Source organism: Rhinolophus ferrumequinum, chromosome 18 (genome assembly GCF_004115265.2).
Source record: "Rhinolophus ferrumequinum isolate MPI-CBG mRhiFer1 chromosome 18, mRhiFer1_v1.p, whole genome shotgun sequence".
Classification (NCBI taxonomy): domain Eukaryota; kingdom Metazoa; phylum Chordata; class Mammalia; order Chiroptera; family Rhinolophidae; genus Rhinolophus; species Rhinolophus ferrumequinum.
The window spans coordinates 22,363,427-22,385,933 of record NC_046301.1 but is presented as its reverse complement, the minus strand read 5'-3'; the positions used below and the strand labels follow the sequence as shown (position 1 = coordinate 22,385,933).

The 22,507-nt window shown below is 33.0% G+C and overlaps 1 protein-coding gene across 3 annotated transcripts in view; it reads left to right on the top strand.

Annotated features, from left to right (window-relative positions):
• The window catches only part of LRBA (LPS responsive beige-like anchor protein), a 575,445-nt gene that overhangs the window by 380,475 nt on the left and 172,463 nt on the right, over positions 1-22,507 (top strand). For all 3 annotated transcript variants that reach the window (XM_033134087.1, XM_033134086.1, XM_033134088.1), the window contains one exon: positions 20,569-20,686. In XM_033134087.1, coding sequence (XP_032989978.1) covers positions 20,569-20,686 — 118 coding nt within the window. The remainder of the gene's footprint in view (positions 1-20,568; positions 20,687-22,507) is intronic.

Below are 22,507 nucleotides of genomic sequence, written 5' to 3'. Positions count from 1 at the left end.
CTGGGATGATGAAAATGTTTTATATCATGATAGGGTGGTGATAATATAGATGTATGACTTGATTGAAACTCATCAGCTATACATCTATTATCTGTGTATTTTACAATATGTAAGTAATACCTTAATAAAACTGTAAGTAAAAAATAGTGATGCCACCCCAATGAATTTAATTTAAAAAAATTTAAATGAAAAGTAATGATGGATTTCAACCTGTAGGATTTCTCTTGTTCTAATTCTTATGTGTGAGAAGCTTTGAAAGTTGATGGTTATATTCTAAGGAATTAGTTTGCTTTCATTTAAGGGTTTCTATTTTTGATATAAATTATGAATGAAATATAATAAACCAAAGAAAAAATGTAGTCCAGGAAAAGCTTACGTTCATATCAATATAGAAATGCATTAACAAATGTGAACAAATGGGACTATTAATGCTTGTGGCAGAAGCCACAGAGACAGATTGGTATTTAAGGCCATCAGTCCTCAGAAATAAAATCTACGCTCTAAACCCCAGGAAATTCCTATTCTGCTCTCACTGTTATATCAGGCTTACAGAGGTCAGAGATAGGTGGGTAAGAAAAGAGGTTTGGTGAACTCTGACATGATAACAGAAGTCCCTGTTGGTATTCAGTTACCCTCTCTGTGTCAAGTCCCCAGTCATGACTCTGAAGGCCTGTGATCCGAACCTTAAGTTACTGACAGAAAGGAGTTGTATTCTTATTTGTAGACATTGAGAAGGAAAGCAGGCTCGTCCTGGGTGAAGAAGAACTCACTCTAAGAGTCTATAGAAAGAATGTTGGAAACATGAAAGGAGAAAAAAGGGAAACAAATTGAACTCTGAAAATTACTGAAAGAAAAATAAGGTGCCTTTTATCCTCCATGACAATATATAAAAACTACTAAGATAACAGTCAAAATATTTAGAACATAATGACATACGCTCTCTCATTCAGATTTTAATAATTTTTTATACACACATACATGAATAGTTTTATTATTTCATCAGCTAAATATAATCAACTCATTGGTTGTTTTTTGTTGTGCGCGTGTGTTTCATTTTTGTGACATGCATGTGGCGTTCCCCTTTTTTTGGTTCTCTCTGTTCCTCCTCACCCCCATCTCATACCTCCCAGGTCCTCTGCTCTCATACCTAACATATATTAACAATGTATCCTTTCATATTTTTCTCCATTTTGATATAAACTTACGTGCTGTTGGGGCATTTTTCATTGACTTACAAAAATGAAATCCTGTAATATATACTTGGTATGTTGCTTTTCTCACTCTGCTGTGTATTGATGGTGGATATCCACCCAAGTCAACCGAAGCGGCCTTAATTCATTCTTTTCAATGTCTGACTGAAGAAGACATGTCACAATTTTTCAACCATTTTCTTAATGACATGCATTGGATTTCACAGTCTTGTTTTCCATTTTTGTTTTTGTCACTATGAAAAATGTGGCTGTTTTAATTTTTAATAAATAATGTAAGATTACTTTCCAAAGGGGTTTTACATTTCATGTTTTCATCAGCAGTATACACTTTTCTTTGCATTTCTGTCAGCAAAGTGTGTTAACAGCTCTTTTAATTTTTGCTAGTCTGTTGGATAGAATGCCATTCCTGTTTTGTTCTTTACTACTAATAAATTAGAGCATTTCAAAAATGCTGGATATTTGAATTAGTTCTAGGAAATTCCTTTTTAAGTTCTTTAAACATTTTCTGTTCATTTTCTTTATTGTTTGTTTATGAATTTATAAATGTTCATTGTATATTGTGGTAACCCTTTGTCCGTCATGAAATGGTTTTTCCCGGTCTATCTTTTGCCATTTGAATTTTTTAATCATCTATGCCAGTAATTGCTTTTACATTTTTATAAAGTGATAGGTATAAATATTTCTTTTATAAATTCTGATTTCCAGTTATGGTTTAAAAGTTCTCTTGACTTTGTAGAACAATTGAGAGCCAACTATGTGCCTGCTATTATACAATCTAGGTGATTAACTGACCTGTTTATCACATTGTGCTATCGGTTTTGTGCATTACAGCTGACACTTAAAAAAAAAATGAAATAGGAAATATCAGATTGTGTTATGCTCTAATGTTCTTTAAATGTATTTATTTAAATCTCTATTCCATCTGCATAATGTTTAAAGTAAGATACTTTTGCTAGTCTGTTTTCATCCTTTTTATTTGGCTCTTTTCACGTCTATATTCTGTCATGTAAACTTTAAATAATTTTATGAAGCTTAAAAGCTCCATTAGCATTCTAATTGCAAATGCATAAAAGATATATTGGTTTTTAGTAAATTTATATTTTAGTGATATTATATCTTATTAAAAACTTTTTTAATTTCTGATGGTAGTTTTTGTTCCCTTAGTATATATTTTTGTTCTATAGCTGCTGTCTGCCTTTCTTGTTAAAATTATTCCAATGTGTTTCAAGTTTTTTGTGTCAGTTGATGAACCAAAAAACAGATACTAAGTTTCCATGTTTATCTTATATATTTTTATCTTTTATTTTTTAAATTAAAGTTTATTGGGGTGACAATTGTTAGTAAAGTTACATAGGTTTCAGGTGTACGATTCTGTAATACATCATCTATGTGTCACATTGTGTGTTCACCACCCAGAGTCAGTTCTCCTTCCATCACCATATATTGGATCCCCTTTACCCTCATTTACCACCCCTTCCCCCCTTACCCTCTGGTAACCACTGAACTATTGTCTGTGTCTATGAGCTTTTGATTTTTTCATTTGTCTTGTTCTTTTGTTGTTTTCAGTTTTATATACCACATATCAGTGAAGTCATATGGGTCTTGAGACTTTTTCTGTCTGACATTTCATTTAGCTTGATCTCAAGATCTGTCCATGTTGTTGCAAGTGGTACTATTTCATCTTTTCTTATTGGCAGAATAGCATTCCATTGTGTATATATACTACAACCTCTTTATCCAATCATCTATCGAAGCACACTTTGGTTGTTTCCATGTCTTGGCCACCGTAACTAAAGCTGCAATGAACATTGGAGCACATATATCTTTACAGATAAATGTTTTCAGATTTTTGGGATAGATTATATGGTCATATGGTAATTGTATTCTTAATTTTTTTGAGCAACCTCCACACTGCCTTCCATAGCAGCTGCACCAGTCTGCATTCCCATCAACAGTGTATGAGGGTTCCTTTTTCTCCACAGCCTTTCCGACACTTGTTACTATTTGTCTTGTTGATGATAGCTGTTCTAAACTGGTGTGAGGTGGTATCTCATTGTGGTTTTTATTTGCATTTCTCTGATGACTAGTGATGTTGAACATCTTTTCATGTGTCTATTGGCCATCGTATGTCCTCTTGGAGAAATGTCTCTTCAGGTCCTCTGCCCATTTTTTAATTGGATTGTTGTTTTTTGTTGTTGTTGAGTTGTATGAGTTCCTTATATGTTTTGGATATTGTTTGGAGTTGTTCGCAAAAATCTTCTACCTTTCGGTTGGTTGCCTCTTTATTTTGTCATTGGTTTTTTTGTGTGTGTTTTTTTTTTTTTGCTGTGCAGAAGCTTTTTAGTTGATATAGCCCCATTCATTTATTGTACCTTTTACTTCCCTTGCCATTGGGGTCAAATTCATAAAATACTCTTTGAATCCAAGGTCCGTAAGTTTAGTACGTATGTTTTCTTCTATGCAGTTTATTGTTTTTTTGTGTTTAGGTCTTTGATTCATTTTGAGTTAATTTTTGTATATGGTGACAGATAGCAGTCTAGTTTCATTCTTTTGCACGTGGCTTTCCAATTCTCCCAGCACCATTTATTGAAGAGGCTGTCTTTTCTCCATTGTATGTTTTTGGCTTCTTTGTCGAAAATTGTCTGTCCATATTTATGTGGGTTTATTTCTGGGTTCTCAATTCTAGTCCATTGGTCTGTGTGTCTTTTTCTGCCAGTACCATACTGTTTTGATTATTGTTGCCTATTTTTTTAATCATTTTAATTATGGTGTTTTGGTTATATTAAAAGTTTCATCTCTTAAATGTTTATACCAGATTTTCAATTTTATTGTATTTCTTTACTACTTTTGCCATTTGGTGGTTTTGCTAACATACTTAGTACTTCTATGTGACAGGCACTGTGTTACTAGCTATACATATCTTATTCTAATTTTCAAAAGAAGAAAAATAAGAAAGATAGTCAGTATTCAGTATTTCAATAAGAAAAATATTCAGAGTTTCAAGCAATCTTTACCAAAGAACAACAACAAAAAAAGATTCATTGTAGACAGAAGAGCACAAAGTTCAACGCTAAAAAAATTAGTATATGAGATGAATGTTATTTAGTACAGAGTTTACATGTGTAGCTCCAGGTCACATGGCTAATACTTGTCTTCTGGTAAAAAGCCACATATAATTTTTTCCATTCCTATTTTACTAGCTTTTTTTTCCTTTAAGAATGCTTTTTGAATTTGATCAAATACCTTTTCCATATCTATTAAATTACTATAAAATGTTTCTCTTTTAACTTGTTGATAAAATGATTATGCTATGGATTTTCTGATATTGAATCACTCTTGCAATCCAAGAAAATACCCTCTTTGGTGAATATTTTTATACTACGTTGTTGGATTCTTTTTACTTACGGATTATTTAGAAGTTTTGTGTGTTCAGTGCTAACATTGCTCCTCAATTTTCCTTATTAAGAGTCTCCCTTTAAATTTTCAGTATTAAAATTGTGCTGACTTTGTAAATGAACTATGGAACTTCCTATTTTTTCCCTTTGGCCTAAAATAATTTTTTAAATTTTAATTTAGGTTTAGATAAGCCTTAGCTGTGAACCTGTTCTTTGAGAAATTACGTTGCTGCAATGGTAGCCTCCAGGCAAATCATCCAAGAGATCACAGTCCCACAGAAGGAGACCCACAGATTAAATTATGATTCTCACATCACATGATTTATTAAATCAATATAAAACACAGGGTGAGAAGATAGGGAAGTGAAATGAGGTAAGTTAATGTACTTAAAATAGAATGCAAGCAGGCAGAAGACCTGAGTAGTACTTAAATCCTGGTTATGCAGCATTTACATGTCCTTGATCTTTCTCTGCCTCATCAGCCTTTTTCCTGTTGACAGTGTTAATGAGTACCAGTACTGAGGTTTGAGGAAGGGAATCTACAGATGGAAATGGCCCTAGGCTAGTGAACTACCCTTGCTCTTTTGAGGAGTTGCAGTTACAAGTGTCCCTGACTACAGCTAGAGCCTGCTGACTAGTTAGTGTAAGCTAATAGTTTATCCTTCCAAAAGTTCGTGGATGCTGGCAGAAGACACGAGACTCCTGGGTCAGAGACAAAGACCCTTCTTACAGCCTGACAAACAGAATAAGCATCATGTTAGTTTTGGTGAGCCTTGACCCCAAGTTTCAAGAAGTGACACGGAGGGGTGCTATGGGCTGAATTGTACAGCCCCTTTTTCCCCTTCCCCAAGTTCATATGTTGAATCCTTAATCCCCACTGCAACTGTATATGGAGATAGGGATTTTAAGAGGTGATTAAGGTTTAATGAGGTCATGAGGTTGGCACCTAACCCAGTCAGACTGCCTTATAAGAAGAAGAAAGATCTGCCTCTCTCCCCATCACGTGCCGATTCTGTAAGCACACAGCTGTCTGCACCTTGGCCTTGGACTGCCCAGCTTGCAGATCTGTGAGACATGTATCTCTGTGGCTTAGGCCGCCCAGTTAGTGCTGTTTTGTATGGCAGTCTGAACAGACGAAATCAAGAGGCCTAGTTAGATGCTATGCACCCAGTTAGTTTACATCCCAGTTGAGCCACCTCAATCTTCAAAAACCCCAAATGTTTACAATGGGCAGTGAAGTCTGGCCTTTGCCCCAAAGGGCATCATTATCTTTATTATACGGAGCAATAAACAAACCAGCCCTTTTCTCTAAGGGAGGCATTACCTGTCTCTTCCAAGGCTGTTTGCTATACAAACACCCTTAAAAAGAGTGTCCGGAACAAAAGCATAATTTGCCTATTATATCTAATCACTTGATCTTTTCACCTCTTTCTATCTTTAAGTAGTATTCCTTTTTATTCCGTCATACATTGTATTCTATCTTTAACAGGTCTAAACAGATTTATAACTTTAAATTCACTGTACATATTTAGCACCTTTTGAATTTTGTCTCTCACAGGCTACGTCCTTTCTCATAATCTCTACTTAATATAGCCTATGAATTTTGCCTATAAGATACTTTCTCACTATCAATGTTTAATGCTTCTTTTGGTTTTCATCTATCCTGTTTCTTGTCTTCTATATTAGAATTGGGTATTCTTAGATAATACAAAAAATTCTCATGACCTGATATATTCATAATTTTTGAAGAGAGGGGGTGAGGTGTTGGGAAACGTTTTCTTTTTTAGGTGCTACTGTGCACAGGGCAGTGCTGCTTCGTAGGATATGTTTCTTTTCAATTCCTAGAAAAGCGTTTACTTTTTGTTCTTGTAAGGTCTTCTTACAGTGAACCAAATAATAAGTTCCCAGTTCCTTGGTATTTATGAGACATCATTTTGACTACTCTCTCTAGGATCCGTAAATTTTGCTAATCTATGTCATGGCCCCACTAAATGTCCTTATCAGGAGCTGAGACATAAAGTTCACTATTTTAGCAAGTCTAGAGATCTCTTTTCTGTTTAGTTTTGAAACTATTGTAGAAGCAAGGAATAGGAGATGAATTAGTTTCAACTAATTCAACTGAAATAGTTAATCTCATAATTTCTTCATTGAGTACAAATTCATTGAGTTCTATTATATGGCAAGTACTCCAGTTTTACAAAAATAGGTAGATAGATAGATAGATAGATAGATAGATAGATAGATAGATAATCTACTTAAATCATTGTCTAGTAAGTGAGACATGTACAAATAAGTGGAATTTGTACTAGGCCTGTGATAGCAGAAAGCAGAGACTGGTTCAACCTGCTTGGGAAGTCAGAGCTTTTATGAAATCTTGGCTTGGCCTGTAAGGAGGTTTACCATGGAGGAAGTATCATGTAGTATCTCAGAGTATAATGTTAGAAGAATGATAGACTTGGGTACACCACTTACTAGTTAGTGATTTCAACTAAGTCATTTAACCTCTCCAAGACAGTTTCCTCATTTATTAGGTGGTGAAAATGACACCTACTGTCTAGTAGTACCATTTTGAGAATTCATCTAAATAAAGAACTTGAAGGAGATGCTGGCATATAATGCACGCTAATTAAATTGTATTTGTTGTTGCTGTTGTTATTATTGTCTGCTACTTAGGCTAATGCAACCACCCCCAGCACTTCCTCTACCAAGCTCATTAAAAGAAGTTGCTTTCCAGACCAACACATTTGAAAGCATGTAAACATGAAATAACATAGCATGGTTGAAGGATGTTTTGTGACATGGTTGGAACATGAGCTGTGTCTATGAAAATATTCAAGTATCATGAGGACCAGTTCTATAGTAGATTTTAGTACCTATGGCCAAGAACAGAGGATGTAAGTGCTGATTGAGAGTGAATCTATCGAACTTGTTGATTGAGATCAAAAGGAATGAGTTGTGCGATGCAGAATGACTCACGTTCCTGTGTGGTTTATGTCCTGTGTGGTTCATGTCTCCGTTTACCAAAATAGTCTCTCATGGACTAATGGCAACTCTTGAGGGGACGACGAGTTCATTTTTGCATGTGTGAAATCTGAGAATTGAGAGGACATTGTGGTGGGCTATCTAGTAAGTGATTGGATATAGGGGTACAATGCTGCCCTCTCTGAGTAGAGGTAATCACCTCTAATATCAGGTCACTAGCTTTTGGCACTCTTGTGTGGCTTGGCATTATTAGAAACAGTGGTTTTGGATGAAATGACACAGTGCAAAATGAAAAGACTGAAAATTCAGTCACCCTACTAAAATCCAAAGGAAATCAAGTTGGAATATGCGACGAAAGGAAACTGGTGTAGACATTTTGAGAAATGTAAGGGACAGGTGGGTGCATTCAGAGACAATTTGTGAAAGTGTAGGAGACAGAAAACTTCTCTTGGTAGTTTGAAAACACATAATCTATTTTACAGTGTATCTACTATAAGTCTCGAGACAAAGAAATTAACATAAATATTTAAATGGAAACTGTCCCTTGGATTTTGTCACATATTGCTTTTGTCTGGTTTTAACATATGGGTAAGACTGGCCTCATAGGAAGTGTTGGCAAATATTCCCTCTTCTTTAACATTCTAGAAGAATTTGTGTAGAATTGGTGCTATTTCTTACTTAAATATTTGGTAGAATTCACCAGTAGAGCCATATTGGCCTGGAGTTTATTTTATGGGAAGATTTAAACCAGAAATTCAATTTCTTTAATAGAATAGTGCTATTCATGTTATCTGTTTCTTCTTGAGGGTGCTCTCATTTTCTGTGGTAGTTTGTGTCTTATAAGAAATTTGTCCATTGATCAAAGTTGTTAATTTAGTGGTATAAAAGTTGTGTATATTCCCTAATTTTTCTTTTAGTGTCTATATAATCTGTAGGGATTTTTCCCTCTCTCCTTATAATATTCCTAATAATTTGATACACATTCCACAAGTGTTTATTCTCTTTTCTATGATTAGTCTGGTTAGAAATTACAAATTTTATTTTCAAAGAATCAGTTTTGGTTTCATTGATATTTTTTTCCCCACCCTCTATTATTGTCTTTCTATTTCATTGATATTTCACTTTGATTTTTATTTCTTTTCTGTAAGTGACTTTGGGTTTAATTTGCTCTCATTTTCTCTAGGTTTTTTTTTTTGTGTGTGGGTTTTTTTTTTTGTTTGTTTGTTTGTTTTTAAGATGGATGCTGAATAATTGATAAGGCCTTCTTTCTTTCCCATTTATATAGGTGTTTGTGTTAGAAATTTCCCTCTAAACACTGCTTTAGCTGCATTCCACAAATTTTTATATGCTGTGTTTTCATTTTTATTCAGTATAAAATGCCTTCTAATTTCCTTTTTGTTTTCTCTTAGACCCATGGGTTATTTAGAAATGCACTCTTTAGTTTTCAAATTTGGTGAATTTTTTAGATTTTCTTTCTGTTGCTTTCTAATTTAATTCTGTTGTGGTTAGAGAGTATACTTTATATTATTTGTATTAGCTAATTTTATTTCAAGTTGGGTTTTGACCCAAAATACGCTCTATGTTTGTAAATGTATAATCTCGGCTATTATTAGGTGGAGATGGAGTGTTTGATAAATGTCAGTTAGGTCATGGTCTATGATCTTGTTGAAGTCTTTTGTATCCTGCTGACTTTCCATCTACTTGTTTTATCAGGTTTCGAGAGAGGAATGTTGAAGTCTGTAATTGTGGATTTGTGTACTTCTCATTTTAGTTCTCTGTTTTTGCTTCACATATTTTAAAGCTCTTTCAGTTCATAAACAATTAGGATAGTTACGGCCCCTTGATCACACGTTGTCATTGTGAAATGACCTTATTTATCTCTAGTAATGTTTTTTGCTCGAAAATCTACTTTGATTTGATGTCCTTCTCTAATAATTCTGTCATCTGTGTCATTTCTGGTTCAGTTTTGATTAATTAATTTCTCTCCTCATTCTGAGTCATGTTATCCTGACAGTTTGCAGGCCTGGTAATTTTGAATTGAATACCAGCTGTGGCGAATTTTACCCTGTTGTGTGGTGAATATTTTTGTATTCTGTAAATATTTTAGTGCATTGTTCTAGAACACAGTTAAGTTTCTTGGAAATAGTTTGATCCATCCATCTCTTGCTTTTAAGGTTTGTTAGGCAGGACCAAAGCAATGTTTAATCTAGGGCTAATTTTTCCCAACTACTGAGGCAAAATCGTTCTGAGTACTCTACGGAATGTTCCATGAATTAGGATTTTATTTTTGCTATAGCTGTGTAAGTTCTGGGTATTGTGTCCTGTAATCTGGGGGGATGAATCTGTTCTGGTCTCAGGTTGTTTTCTGAAACAGACCTCTGTTACTGTCCAGTTCTCTCCAGTCTGTTACTCTGCCCTGCAAACATAGCCACCTTCATCTCACTTTACTCCAAGCTTTTTTCTCTACTCCAGGAGACCACTGTGTTCTAACTAGGCTTCTCCTGCCTGCTCGGGGGCCAGCCAAGTCTCTCCAGGCAGTGAGGTGGGCAGTAGTTGGTGTGACCACTTTCCCCCACCCCCCCATCCCATCTCTCAGGGATCACTGTCTTTCATTCTTTGATGGTCAGTGTTTTGAAAACAAAATTTTCATATGTTATATCTATTTTCAACATTATTTATATATAAGGGTAAATCCAATCCCTGTTATTCCATCGTGGTCAGAAGTTAAAGTACTCTGACTCTTGAATTCAAGATTTTAAAATGCTATGTGGTAGTTTTCCATTTCATTTTTCTACCCTTTTTTGCTTTCTGCTGTTTGTGTTTAGGTGGTCCCAGAATCTCAGAGTGTATGTAGTTTGTGAGGTTGGGCTGGCGCTCTATGCAAAAGTCAGTGTCATCTCCGATCCTGGTACCACATTAGATATGGTGAATAGGGAGATCGACACCTAGGACCAGTGGCCGCGCCTCAAAGAACTGCAGTCAAGTAGGAACTCCATCTAGTGAGAGGTGTGCAGTGGTGCAGGGTTATGCGCTGAAATCAGATTGACCCCCGAATCTTATTTAAATTATATTTATAATATTCTGTGCCATACAGGTCCTTTAAGAAAATAGTTTTTTGGAAGATAATATCTGAAGCTCAGTGCAAGGACAATACATATTTAGTTTCATGCTCTATTATGGAAACAAATAGGAACGTATACTACTCATTTATAACTGACTCTAGCTAAACAAGTTGAGTTATTAATAGAAGGAAGAAAGATAAAAAATAAAAAATAAAGTGGAAAAGTATTTCCCTCTAATTAGGAAAAAAGTGCCCTGGGGATTTTAGGCTCTTAGGATGGAGTTCTATGTTAACTTTTTTCTTTTCATTTTATTTTTTATTTCTGTTCTCTGCTATGTTTGAACAAAAGCAAATGCCTTAAAGATACACAAAGGTTTTCACTTTATTTAGTTTTAATAGCTTAGCCACCAGAGAAACTTCCAGTCATATTGAATTTGCTACAAAAGGTAAGTAGTTTCTCCATAGGCTGATACTACTCTAAGTTAAAGCTTTAGTTCATATGTCTAAGGAAGGCTTTTGATACCAATCTGAGACTGTGCTTGAGTTCAGAAGGTAAGAACTGGCATTGAGAAGAAAGATAGTTTGTGTTCCTTGGTTGTTTTAAAAGTATATATTATAGTATATTCCAATATATTTAATATTGGATAGTTTTTATTAATGCTGATTTAAATTTAACTCTGTTAAGGAATGGAAAGCTCATGACTTTAGAGAGTCAATATGTAGAATAATAGGCAAAAATACTTTATAGCTTGAATTCAGTGATACTAGCATGTTGTTCTCATAAGCTTTTAAGAAGTGACTAAGAATTTTTCCAATCAAAATAGAAAAATTATAACACATAATTTATTTTACTGTTTTTGCCCCATATCAAACCTGTAAGGAAAAATTAAATATAAATATTTTTGAAGGAAAACAATTACAATATTGTTAGCATAAAAAATGCAAAAGTGATTTTGAGGATAGAAAGTTAGGCAGAATAGTGTTAAATCATTTTGGGGAGAAAATAGCTAATTTAAGGAAGTGTCTTTCTTGGCCTTTTTTTACTTTTAAGAGTATAGATTAATAAATTTATGCATGTTTATGCTTTACTTACTATGTTAATAAACAGAAAGAGCGTTGATGTAATGATTATCTTCTCAAGGCATTTCTTCATTTAGACAATACTCTACTGGATAAAGGCACCAGACTGTATCTTTTAGCAACATTTTTACTACTTCAAAATATTGAAATTTTTCTTTCTTTTCTACTGATGCAAATTAATTTCTTTATCTCTTATACTAAAATCAGATGATAAAATTGACATTGTGACTTTGTTTTATTATGTTTGTGTCTTAAAAGGCACCTCCAAACCCATATTATCTCTTTTAATTCATGTATTTATCTAAGCTCATTCTATTCTTTTTATGAAAATTTAATACCTAGCTTTTTACTTCATATGCTCTATGAAAAATAAAGTAAAATACATTCATGTTCTTTAATATTGTTCCTTAATATTCATTTGTGGTGTATATTAGATGCTTTAAAAAAAAAATCAGACCAGGTATAGTTTAAGTTAAAAAAAAGAAACTAAATTAAAAATTAGTTGAATGTTGGATAAATCACTTCTTGGTCATTACCATATTTGGCTTTTGACTCATTAAAATATGTATTAAATGTTAGTTCAATAAGAGATGGCTTTTATGATGCATCATTTAGAATGCCAATTATTTTTAAGCTGAAGAATATTAAAAATAAAACAGAACCAACTAAAGAGCCTGAATTATTTACAGGCCAAGGGCTTAAAGGTGCCTCACTCCACAAATATTAAATTATGAAATGGGAATTTCAGTTTGCCATAAATCTGTCTGCCATAGCAGCTTAAAATAAAATAGTTTTACCCATCTAAAGCAACATCGATTTGCCAGTCAGTGCTTCATGTATCAAAGAGCGTTCTGTGAAAATATCAATATCATTGGTTAATATAAATGAAATTAATTTTTAAAGCTGGGCTAAAGGTTGACATCTGAAAAATTGCATTACTTTGCAGAAGAGAAATTTCTGTCTTCTAGTGAAATTTCAGGTCATGAGGGCAAGTAATTTTCACAATCTTCAATGGGAGCCAGTGAAATATGAACTTCATTGTCACCTAGCCCCAAAGCGATAAGATAAAATGAGCTGATACATCATTTGCTGTGGTTTTATCATCTGCCTCAGTAATTGGAAGAGAAAACATAAGAGGGTATGTGTTTGTATGCTCCCCACTTGTCCCTCCCAGCTGCCCCATCATCCACACCCAGGCTAATACCATTTTAGGCCAATCAATACAGAGGTCACATCGCATTTTATTTATATATTTTTAATTTTTCATACTGACTAAACTGCCAAGTAGAACATTAGAGTAATGAATATGTTTAATTGAATTTGTCACCCATGAAAATACTAAGGAGAATACTACATCATAGTACTAGGAGGTAGAAGGAGGACATTTACTATATAGATGGGAAAAAAACACACCTCATAAGTAATTTAAAAGTTAATTTTTTTTTGTACTCATAATTCATATGTTTGTTATCATTGTTCCATTCTTTTCAAAGTTTGGAGGCATTGTATGTGTTCGTGGGTATATCTTGAATAACAAAATTACTGTGTTCTAGTTTCTACCAGAGTCAACTATGTCATATTCAAATTCAAAAAGACCTCTAAGTTTTCCTTTAAGGATATATCTAGGAAAACTTAAACCCAAAAGTTAAATGGTTGGTGATGAAATAAATCCTAAACTAAGCAGAATTCAATATTACTGGAATAAAATTAGGTGCTGTGCTCTGATATCAAGTTTCAGAGGAAATTGTATGCAGCAGAATTCAAAGACTATATTAATAACAGAGTGGTGAAACTTTACAATACTTGGTGAAAAGTACTTTCCACTAATCTGTTAAAATTGTAATTATTATAAATAAAACATATTTGCATGTATATTAGTGGTGAGTTGATATTAGAATCTTTTTCAACATGTTTTCATTTTAAATATTTGCTGTTTTCCCATAATATATTAATCCTGTGACTAATTCATAATTATGTGCCATAAAAATGGGATATCAATATTTTCAAGATTTTCTTACCAGTGGTATTATCACTTAATTGATGGCGTAATTAGTTTGTATTTTGTATACTAAGTTTAAATTTTTTTGTTAATGTTAGATATATCCTATCAATATGGAATTGTCTGAAGGAGTAAAACCTCTCCAAAAACTGGCTAGTATTTGGGACTAGGATATGCAATGCTAGTGTAAACATTGAGAATAGTATCTTTAAAATATGCACACTCCCTTGTAAATATTTCTTATTTTAGAGGCAAAACATTTATCACTTTTTAATATATTTCCCTTGAAACAGAATTTTAAAACATTTAGCAATTTATATTTATTGAGAAGAATTTTTATGGTTTTTTTAAAAACAAAATCTTTACCTAAGTGAGACAAATATTGCTTTATTTTCAGAGACTATTTTAGATCTTTTTTTTAAATTTCTGATAATAAGAGTATCATGCAGTTGGGCAATAAAGACATGTTTCTATTTTTGTTCTTTTGTGAGGATGAGAAAACAGAGGGAGGTTTTTATTTGGATAAATTGATAAGCTATTCAAAATGAATGGTTGAAGCAAAACTCAAAAATGCTTTAGCTTCAAGTCAACAAATGCAACAGGGTGAAGAAGTTTAATATATATTCACAGTATACTATTTGAAGGGTAGAAGAAAGAAATGTGTGTATTTTTTGGGAAACATAATACAAAGGGTGCCAAAAATATGTATACACATTTTAAGAAAGGAAAAAAACTGTATTAAAGTTGTAATACTCAATATATACTGATAACAAAAGATGACTACAAGTCATGTGTATACATTTTTTTGGCACCCCCTATATTCTTTTCAGAAGGCACTATTTTCAGATAAAAATTTTAAAGAAGATATGGTTATTTTTACTGTAAGAAGAAGTTATTTTTAATGTAAACAAATTGTGTGTGTGTGTGTATTTAAAATTAAATACTGATTTCTTTCTTTCTTCTCTAATTCAACCCCAAGTTGAAACAAGATTGTTTCAACTATCTTGTTGAAACAAATTATTAAAAAATAAAAGTTGAATTTCCCACTAATAATAATTACTAACAATATTAAAACAAGGTGGTAAACATTCAAAGAGAGTGCTGTGGGCTTAAGCTTTTAAGCTATTCTAGACTTGGGGTCATAACTGCAGAGCAATGGTAATGATACGGTTTCCATAGCAACGGATTCATTGGAGGGCTAGACCTCTGTCTAGGGTGCTGTCAGTGTATGTAGAGTTTCAGTGAACAGAAAGTCCCAAAGAAGGGTCTGCTTCTACCTAATCCAGTTTTAATTGAACTCTAGAGACTTTGAAGTGAAGCCTCGGACCAGGAATATACTATTCCAATAAGAAATAAACCTCTTGCTTAGCTAGACCTCAGCTGCTTTTCAGTACTGACACCTTTTCCTAATGAATACTTTAAATAAATATTATTATATCAATTTCAGCTAGTAATTCTGTTAATTAAGAGATTCTTTGTTTCTATTTTAAATCCTAGTTATCTTGACCATAACTATAGCTTTTCACTTAAATTTTTTTAGGTCAGGCTAGTTGTTTTGTGTGTGTGTAAGATTTGAATTTTTGATACCTCTGGCGAATTTAAATAAATTTCTGTCTCTCCTCCTGCTTCTCTCTTTCTCTGAGTTTAAAACATTGCAAGACCTGCTTATATTTACTTTGGAAGCACACTGTCATATTCAGTATGATGCCATTTATATCAGCTTTGAAAACATACAAAACAATGCTGGATATTATTTATGGTTGTATATGTACTAATAGTTTAAAAATTTATGGAAATGATAAAACCCAAAACAGGAATAGTGATTGTTTGACCAAGGATGAAAATTGGATCAGGAAGAGTTATACATGAGAATTTCAACACAACTTGAATTGTTTTAATAGTTTTTTAAATATATACAATAATGTGGTAAAATGTTAGGATTTTATAAGGTTGAGTAGTGGGTACATGAAGATTATGTCATTTTCTGTAGTTTTTAGTATGTTTGACATTGGGTAATAAAGTAAAATTTAAAGAAGGCCATGTGGTTTGCTGTATTTTAAGTATATGTTTTAATAACTATACTACTTAAAGAAATGATATATAAATTGAATTTTTTAATAATTGGAAAATTATTTCAATATATTAGCCTTATAGCAATATTTTAGGATACTTATTTCTGTTGGTAATTGGAGTAGCCTAGAATATAATTAAATCGTTCGTTGCTTGACCACGATCTTGCAATGGCTGACGTCACCATTATGAGCAACAGGTCTTATTATATAGCTCTATAGTTAGAAAAGGTGGAATTTTCAGACCGGTGTGTGATAATTTTAAAATATCACAGAACTTAAAGGATACTTTGTTGTTTGTTTTCTTTTGATTTGTCCTCTTTCACCTGTAACTCAAATGCAGGTAAACAAATGTAATTGATTTCAATTTCTGATGTCCTGAGTTCTAGTTTAACAAACATTTACCTCCTTTTAAAAAAGATAACAATATGCTATATGTGTAAACTCTGGATTTTTGGGTTAGGAAACCTGGGAGTAGGCCAGATTCTGCCACTAACTTCCCAAGGGGCTTTGTATGAATTATTTAACATGAGTGGGTCTCATTTTCCTTATTAATTGTGGGATAGATTGGAGTATAATTGTTGCAGAACATATATTAGATTCCTTACCACTTGGTAAGTCCAGGGTGGCAAATTCCAATGCCAGTGGAAACTGGGGAGATAATAGTAAATGATGGAATGAATGGAGAGTGCCAAAATGGAGAGTGTACTCCATTTGTTATTCTGTGGTAGATAGATCTAGGTTTGACAGATATTACAGTTTTTCCTGAGAAACCAGAAATCTGAAGGTTTACATAAATACATCCATTTTCTCACGTATTTTCAACTACTTTAAATTTTGTTAAAATATATGGCCCAAACAAAATGAACACGGGCCAAATATGGAATTTAGATTACCATGTATTGATTTATTCAATCATTCACAAACATCTACTTTATGTCTGACATTGTTCTAGAAAAGGAAATGGAGTGTGTTCAGAGTCTTTGCTCTAGTACAACTTAGGTTCGAGTATTCTAGTGCCAAATAAGAGGCAATAGATAAGTACATATTATAATTTAAGGTAATAATAAGTGTTATGAAGGCAATCTGATGGGTTTGGGATGAGGTGGTAATGGAGGAAGTGGGACTTAAATCCTGCAGCTTCTCTGAAGAAGGGACATTTGAGCAGAAATCTAAATGTGAGAATGAATGAGCCAGCCCCGTGAAGATTTGGAAGAACCTTCCAAGCAGAGTATGAAACAAATACAAAGGCCTTGAGGAAGAATGAATTGGGCTCATCAGAGAGTCCCAGATGTAAGGCTTTTATAAACGATTACAAAGAGCTTCAGAGTTTATGAAACAAACTACCCTGTTTCCCCGAAAATATGACCTAGTGGGACAATCAGCTCCAATGTGTCTTCTGGAGCAAAAATTAATGTCAGACCCGGTCTTATTTTACTGTAATATAAGACATAATGGAGATTATGTCGTTTACATATTCAACATATTGTTATCTTTTTTAAAAGGATGTAAATGTTCGTTAAACTAGAACTCAGGACATCAGAAATTGAAATCAACTACACTTGTTTTCCTGCACTTGAGTTACAAGTGAAAGAGGAAAATCAAAAGAAAACAAACAACAAAGGATCCTTTAAGTTCTGTGATATTTAAAAAATATCACACACCGGTCTGAAAATTCCACCTTTTCTAACTATAGAGCTATATAATAAGACCTGTTGCTCGTAATGTTGATGTCAGCCATTGCAAGATCGTGGTCAAGCAACGAAAGATTTAGTTGTATTCTAGGCTACTCCAATTACCAACAGAAATAAGTATCCTAAAATATTGTTGTAAAGGCTAATGTATTGAAATAATTTATTTAAAAAATTCGATTTATGTGTCATTCCTTTAAGTAGTATAGTTACTAAAAAACATACTTAAAATACAGCAAATCACATGCTCTTCTTTAAATTTTGCTTTATTACCAAATGTCAAACATATTAAAAACTACAGAAAATGACGTTATCTCCGTTATATCTTATATTACAGTAGAATAAGACCGGAGCTTATATGAATCTTTGCTCTGAAAGACGCATTAGAGCTGATTGTCCGGCTAGGTCTTATTTTCAGGGAAACACGGTACATGTGATGAAGCCACTGGATGGTATTAAATACACGAGTAATGTGATCTGACTTATAGTTAATATTGTTTTTTCTTTGGCTCCTCTGGTCATAGTAGACTCTAGAGGTAAGACTAGGAGGGAGACTAAGTAGGAGCCACTGTAATCTCTGAAGTCTTGGACGTACTGGTCGTGGTAAGAGTAAGAGTACATGCAACCTATGCTTTGAAAAAAATCTTGCTTCTAAAAAATCTTGTGATGAATACCCATATTTTTGTTGTCTCTTTTCCTGTTCATTTTTTTATTGCTAAATTTATTGGGTGACATTGTTTAGCAAAATTATATAGGTTTCAAGTGTACAATTCTGTAATACATCATCTATATATCACATTATGTGTTCACCACCCAGAATCAGTTCTCCTTCCATCACCATATATTTGATGCTTTTTACCCTCATCTACCAACCGCCTCCCCCCTTACCCTCTGGCAACCACTAAATATTGTGTGTCTGTGAGTTGTTGTTTGTTTGTTTTCTTTGTTTGTTGCTTTCAGTTTTATGCCCTACATATGAGTGAAGTCATATGGTTCTCGACTTTTTCTGTCTGACTTATTTTGCTTAGCATGATGATCTGAAGATCCATCCATTTTGTCACAAATGGCAGCATTTCATCTTTTCTTATAACTGAGTAATATTCCATTGTGTATATTCCACATCTTTATCCAATCATCTATCGAAGGATACTTTGGTTGTTTCCATGTGTTGGCTATTGTAAATAAAGCTGCAATGAACATTGTAGCACATATGTCTTTATGGATAAATGTTTTCAGATTTTTTGAATAGATACCCATGAGAGGGATAGCCAGGTCATATGGTAATTCTATCCTTAATTTTTTGAGGAATCTCCATACTGTTTTCCATAGCCGCTGCACCAGTTTACATTCCCACCAGCAGTGTAAGAGAGTTGTGTACTGGCCGTTTGTATGTCTTCTTGGGAGTAGTGTCTTTCAGGTCTTCTGCCCATTATTTAATTGGATTGTTTGGTTATTTTTGTTGTTGAGTTGTATGAGTTCTTTATATATTTTGGATATCAGTCCCTTACCAGAGGTGTTGCTTGCAAATATCTTTTCCCATTCGATATGTTGCCTCTTTGTTTTGTTGATGGTTTCTTATGCTATGTAGAAGCTTTTTTGTTTGATATAGTCCCATTCATTTATTTTTGCTTTTATTTCCCTTGCCCTTGAGTCAAATTCTGTTCATTTCTTTCGATCATATTCACATAGGTATCGGTTATATGAAAGAATTAGTATAATTTGTCTATCACCAATTTTAAAACTGAAAGTATGATTAGTTGTTTGGTTCTTTGAATTTTTGTTTTGTTTTTCAAAAACACTGAGCTGTAGAATTTTACCCATCTTTCTTTCCAGATTCTCTGGTGACAGAAATAGAATCATTTCTGTAGTAAAATCTAAATACGTACGTAGTGAATTAAATAGTTTAGCTGTTTTTCTTTTCCCGAAGGAAACTGCATTTTGCATTGCAGAATGTAGATTTGTTTGCAGTTTAAACGATCTAGAAAATGGAAATGAGTAAACAAAAGAAAGTTTTATAGGATAAATTCTTACTATTCATTACTTTTCCTCTCTTTGCTTATCCCATCTTTGTCCCTACAATGCAATATCATAATCAAACGTCGTTTTATTTGTATTTTTTTATAGTGGTTACTTTTGAGAGATCTAAAATGTTTAATTTAATTAGGATTTTTATTGATTTTCATTAGGCTTTGATAGCAAACACATCTTGTTTTCTTTATTAATATTATGTGAAGTGCTGGTGTGGAGAAATTCCATGTCTGTTTTTCCTTTAACACCTTCATAATTAAGCTTTTGAAATGAACTTTTTAAAAAACAAAAATTGAATAACAAATCTACAAAGTGATTTAGGACTAAAGACAGGATTACTTTTAGTTGGCAAAGCATTGTAAACTACTGCGTCTGTCACATGGGATGACAAGAATTCTAACAAGTTACTTTGACAACCACCTACTCTATAGAGAGATTATGCTAAGTTCATTTGCAGGTTTGTGTTTAGCCTAGCTGACAAAATGATACTTAACCTCTTATACAGTCAGTCTTTATGCTTTCTGAATGAGTGACTGTTGCCTAACAGTGACCTTAAAAGTGTGATTTTTTAAAGTTATGAACTTAAATATATTTTTAAAGTATGTAAAGAGTACTTCTGGGTCCATTGAAATCATAGTATATGAAACTGAATTGTATATGTGATCTATAAGCATGTAGGACATTCTTTTCAGGTGTTCCTTCCTTTTTAAGGTTTTATCTAAAAGTTTACTTATAATATGACTCAAAAAACAGGCACTAAATAATCCAAGACATTTCTTCACAAACAGTAAATTATATCACCGCTTTAGAAAGCTCCCAAATATATTTATAAATAGATGTTTTATAATTTTACTCTGCTTTTTTATTTAAGCTTCCTTTCCATTAAGTTGCAATTTATTTTTTTAGTCCCCTTCCAGTTTTTTTTTTTAAATAACTATTTATTTGGTTCTGAGAAATTATTTTTCTTAATAGTGTCTTTTCTGTTTTAATTGGGGAGGGGGCAAAAAAAAAATCTATTGTTACTTACTTAAGATTGTTTCTTTCCTCTCTAGATCCTGGCATATACAGAAGGGCTTCATGGAAAATGGCTGTTCTCAGAGATAAGATCAATCTTTTCTCGTCGTTATCTTCTGCAAAATACAGCCCTGGAGATCTTTATGGCAAACAGAGGTAATATGTTGCAGAAGTATATTGTTACAAAGCTAACCTCAATCTCTTTAAGATTTCATTTTTGAATATACCATATTGTTTCCATTTAGACACTGTTCTGTAGTCTACCCTCTGCCTTACTGACGTCTTTTTTAATCTACATGCATCTTCCTGCCCCCCTGCCCCTCGTCCGGGTGATTCTTATAATTATTTGTAGTAGTTTTATTTTTCTGGCATATCACAAATTAGGTCAAGGCTTTATTAATATGGGGAACAACCAGCCATTTAATCAGCTGTGGAATTTTGATGTCCTCTATATTTCTCTGATGCTTAAATTCCTTCTGCAAGGTGGCTGCATTTGGAGAGGAGAAAAGGATAATCAAATGATTCATACATTTATTTAATCTTTTGTCGAATCAATTGCCATTTATAAAGGGACCACCAGAAAATGGTACTGAACTGTCCTGGTTGCTTTGTATTACGTCATTCTTGAAAGAACTGAAATTCAATTTGTGGGTTTAAAATGGAACTTGGTGAAATTCATTAAGACAAGAAGGAGAGACAAGGTGAATGTGAAGAAAAAGAATCGGTCGGTGTGAGTGGAGGCATAAAAGGGAGAATATATAAAACTTAGTGACCCGTTGTACATACTCCTTATACATACGTAGGATGAAGTTTTTTTATTTTCTCTTTCCGTAATCTACAAGTTGTCATTTCAAAAATCTGCACATAATACATAGTACATGCATACATTTTTATTTCATTTTAATTTTTACCTTTATGAAATCATGTCTTGTGGGAATACAGATTTCTTTAGGTAAAGATGTTTTGTCCTTTTCTATTTGGTCTCCTCCCCCACCTATACCTCTTTTTCCTAGTGTAAGCATTGTTCTTACAGGCAAATCATCAAGTGAATGTTTCACAGTTTAGTTCAGTCTGCATTCTTGTTGTCCCAAAGGAGTTTAAACGTTATGATATTTATTGCTTGTTCGTTCTCATTCTTTTTTCTTCTTTGATGTTTCTTATGGATCCTCGCTTTTTTAAGTGTGTTTTTCTGTTGCCTTTTCTGCATGATCTTGGTCATCTGCCATAGTCTGTGGTAGTTTTTCTTTTATTTTTTTTCCTTTTCCTTGTATTCAATGTAATAATGGATACATAAGAAAGGCTTATTAAAAAGGTGTGTAGGGCACTTAGTGAATGATCATGTACTTTTTGTACATGTACATTACATGTTGCTAATGCCAGGATTTAAAAGCCACACCAAATTGATAAGAGTTTTTTAGGCTAGAAATATTTTTTCAGGCTAGGTGAACATTCAGAGCTTATATCTGGTTCTGATAATTGAAATTAATATAATTGAAAATTAAAATTAATTAAAATTAATTTTATTTTCTCAAATTAATTAAATTCTCTCATGATTTTATGACTGTTATTTTCATATTTTAAGGATAAAAATTTATAGATGACTATAAATAAATTAACATTTATATACTGAATATGTTTATATATTGGCGTGTTTTTTGATATTCTCAAAATGTGTACTTACTAAAATGAAAATGATTAGAAAGCATTTAAATTTAATTACTAACCATAGAGGAAAAATTTTCCTTCAGTTCACACATTGTTCTAGATTATATGAACATATAAAGTATAAACATAGAATCATTATAAAGGGAATGTATTTTAAACTGTTTATGATTGGGAATAAATATAACACAATTTTGTAGTTGTATTTGTCATCCTTTTGGTATTAGATTATTAACTTAAAAAAGCTTAAAATTTCAAATAGTTTTTAATTAAGTTTATTGAGGTGACATTGGTTAGTAAAATTATATAGGTTTC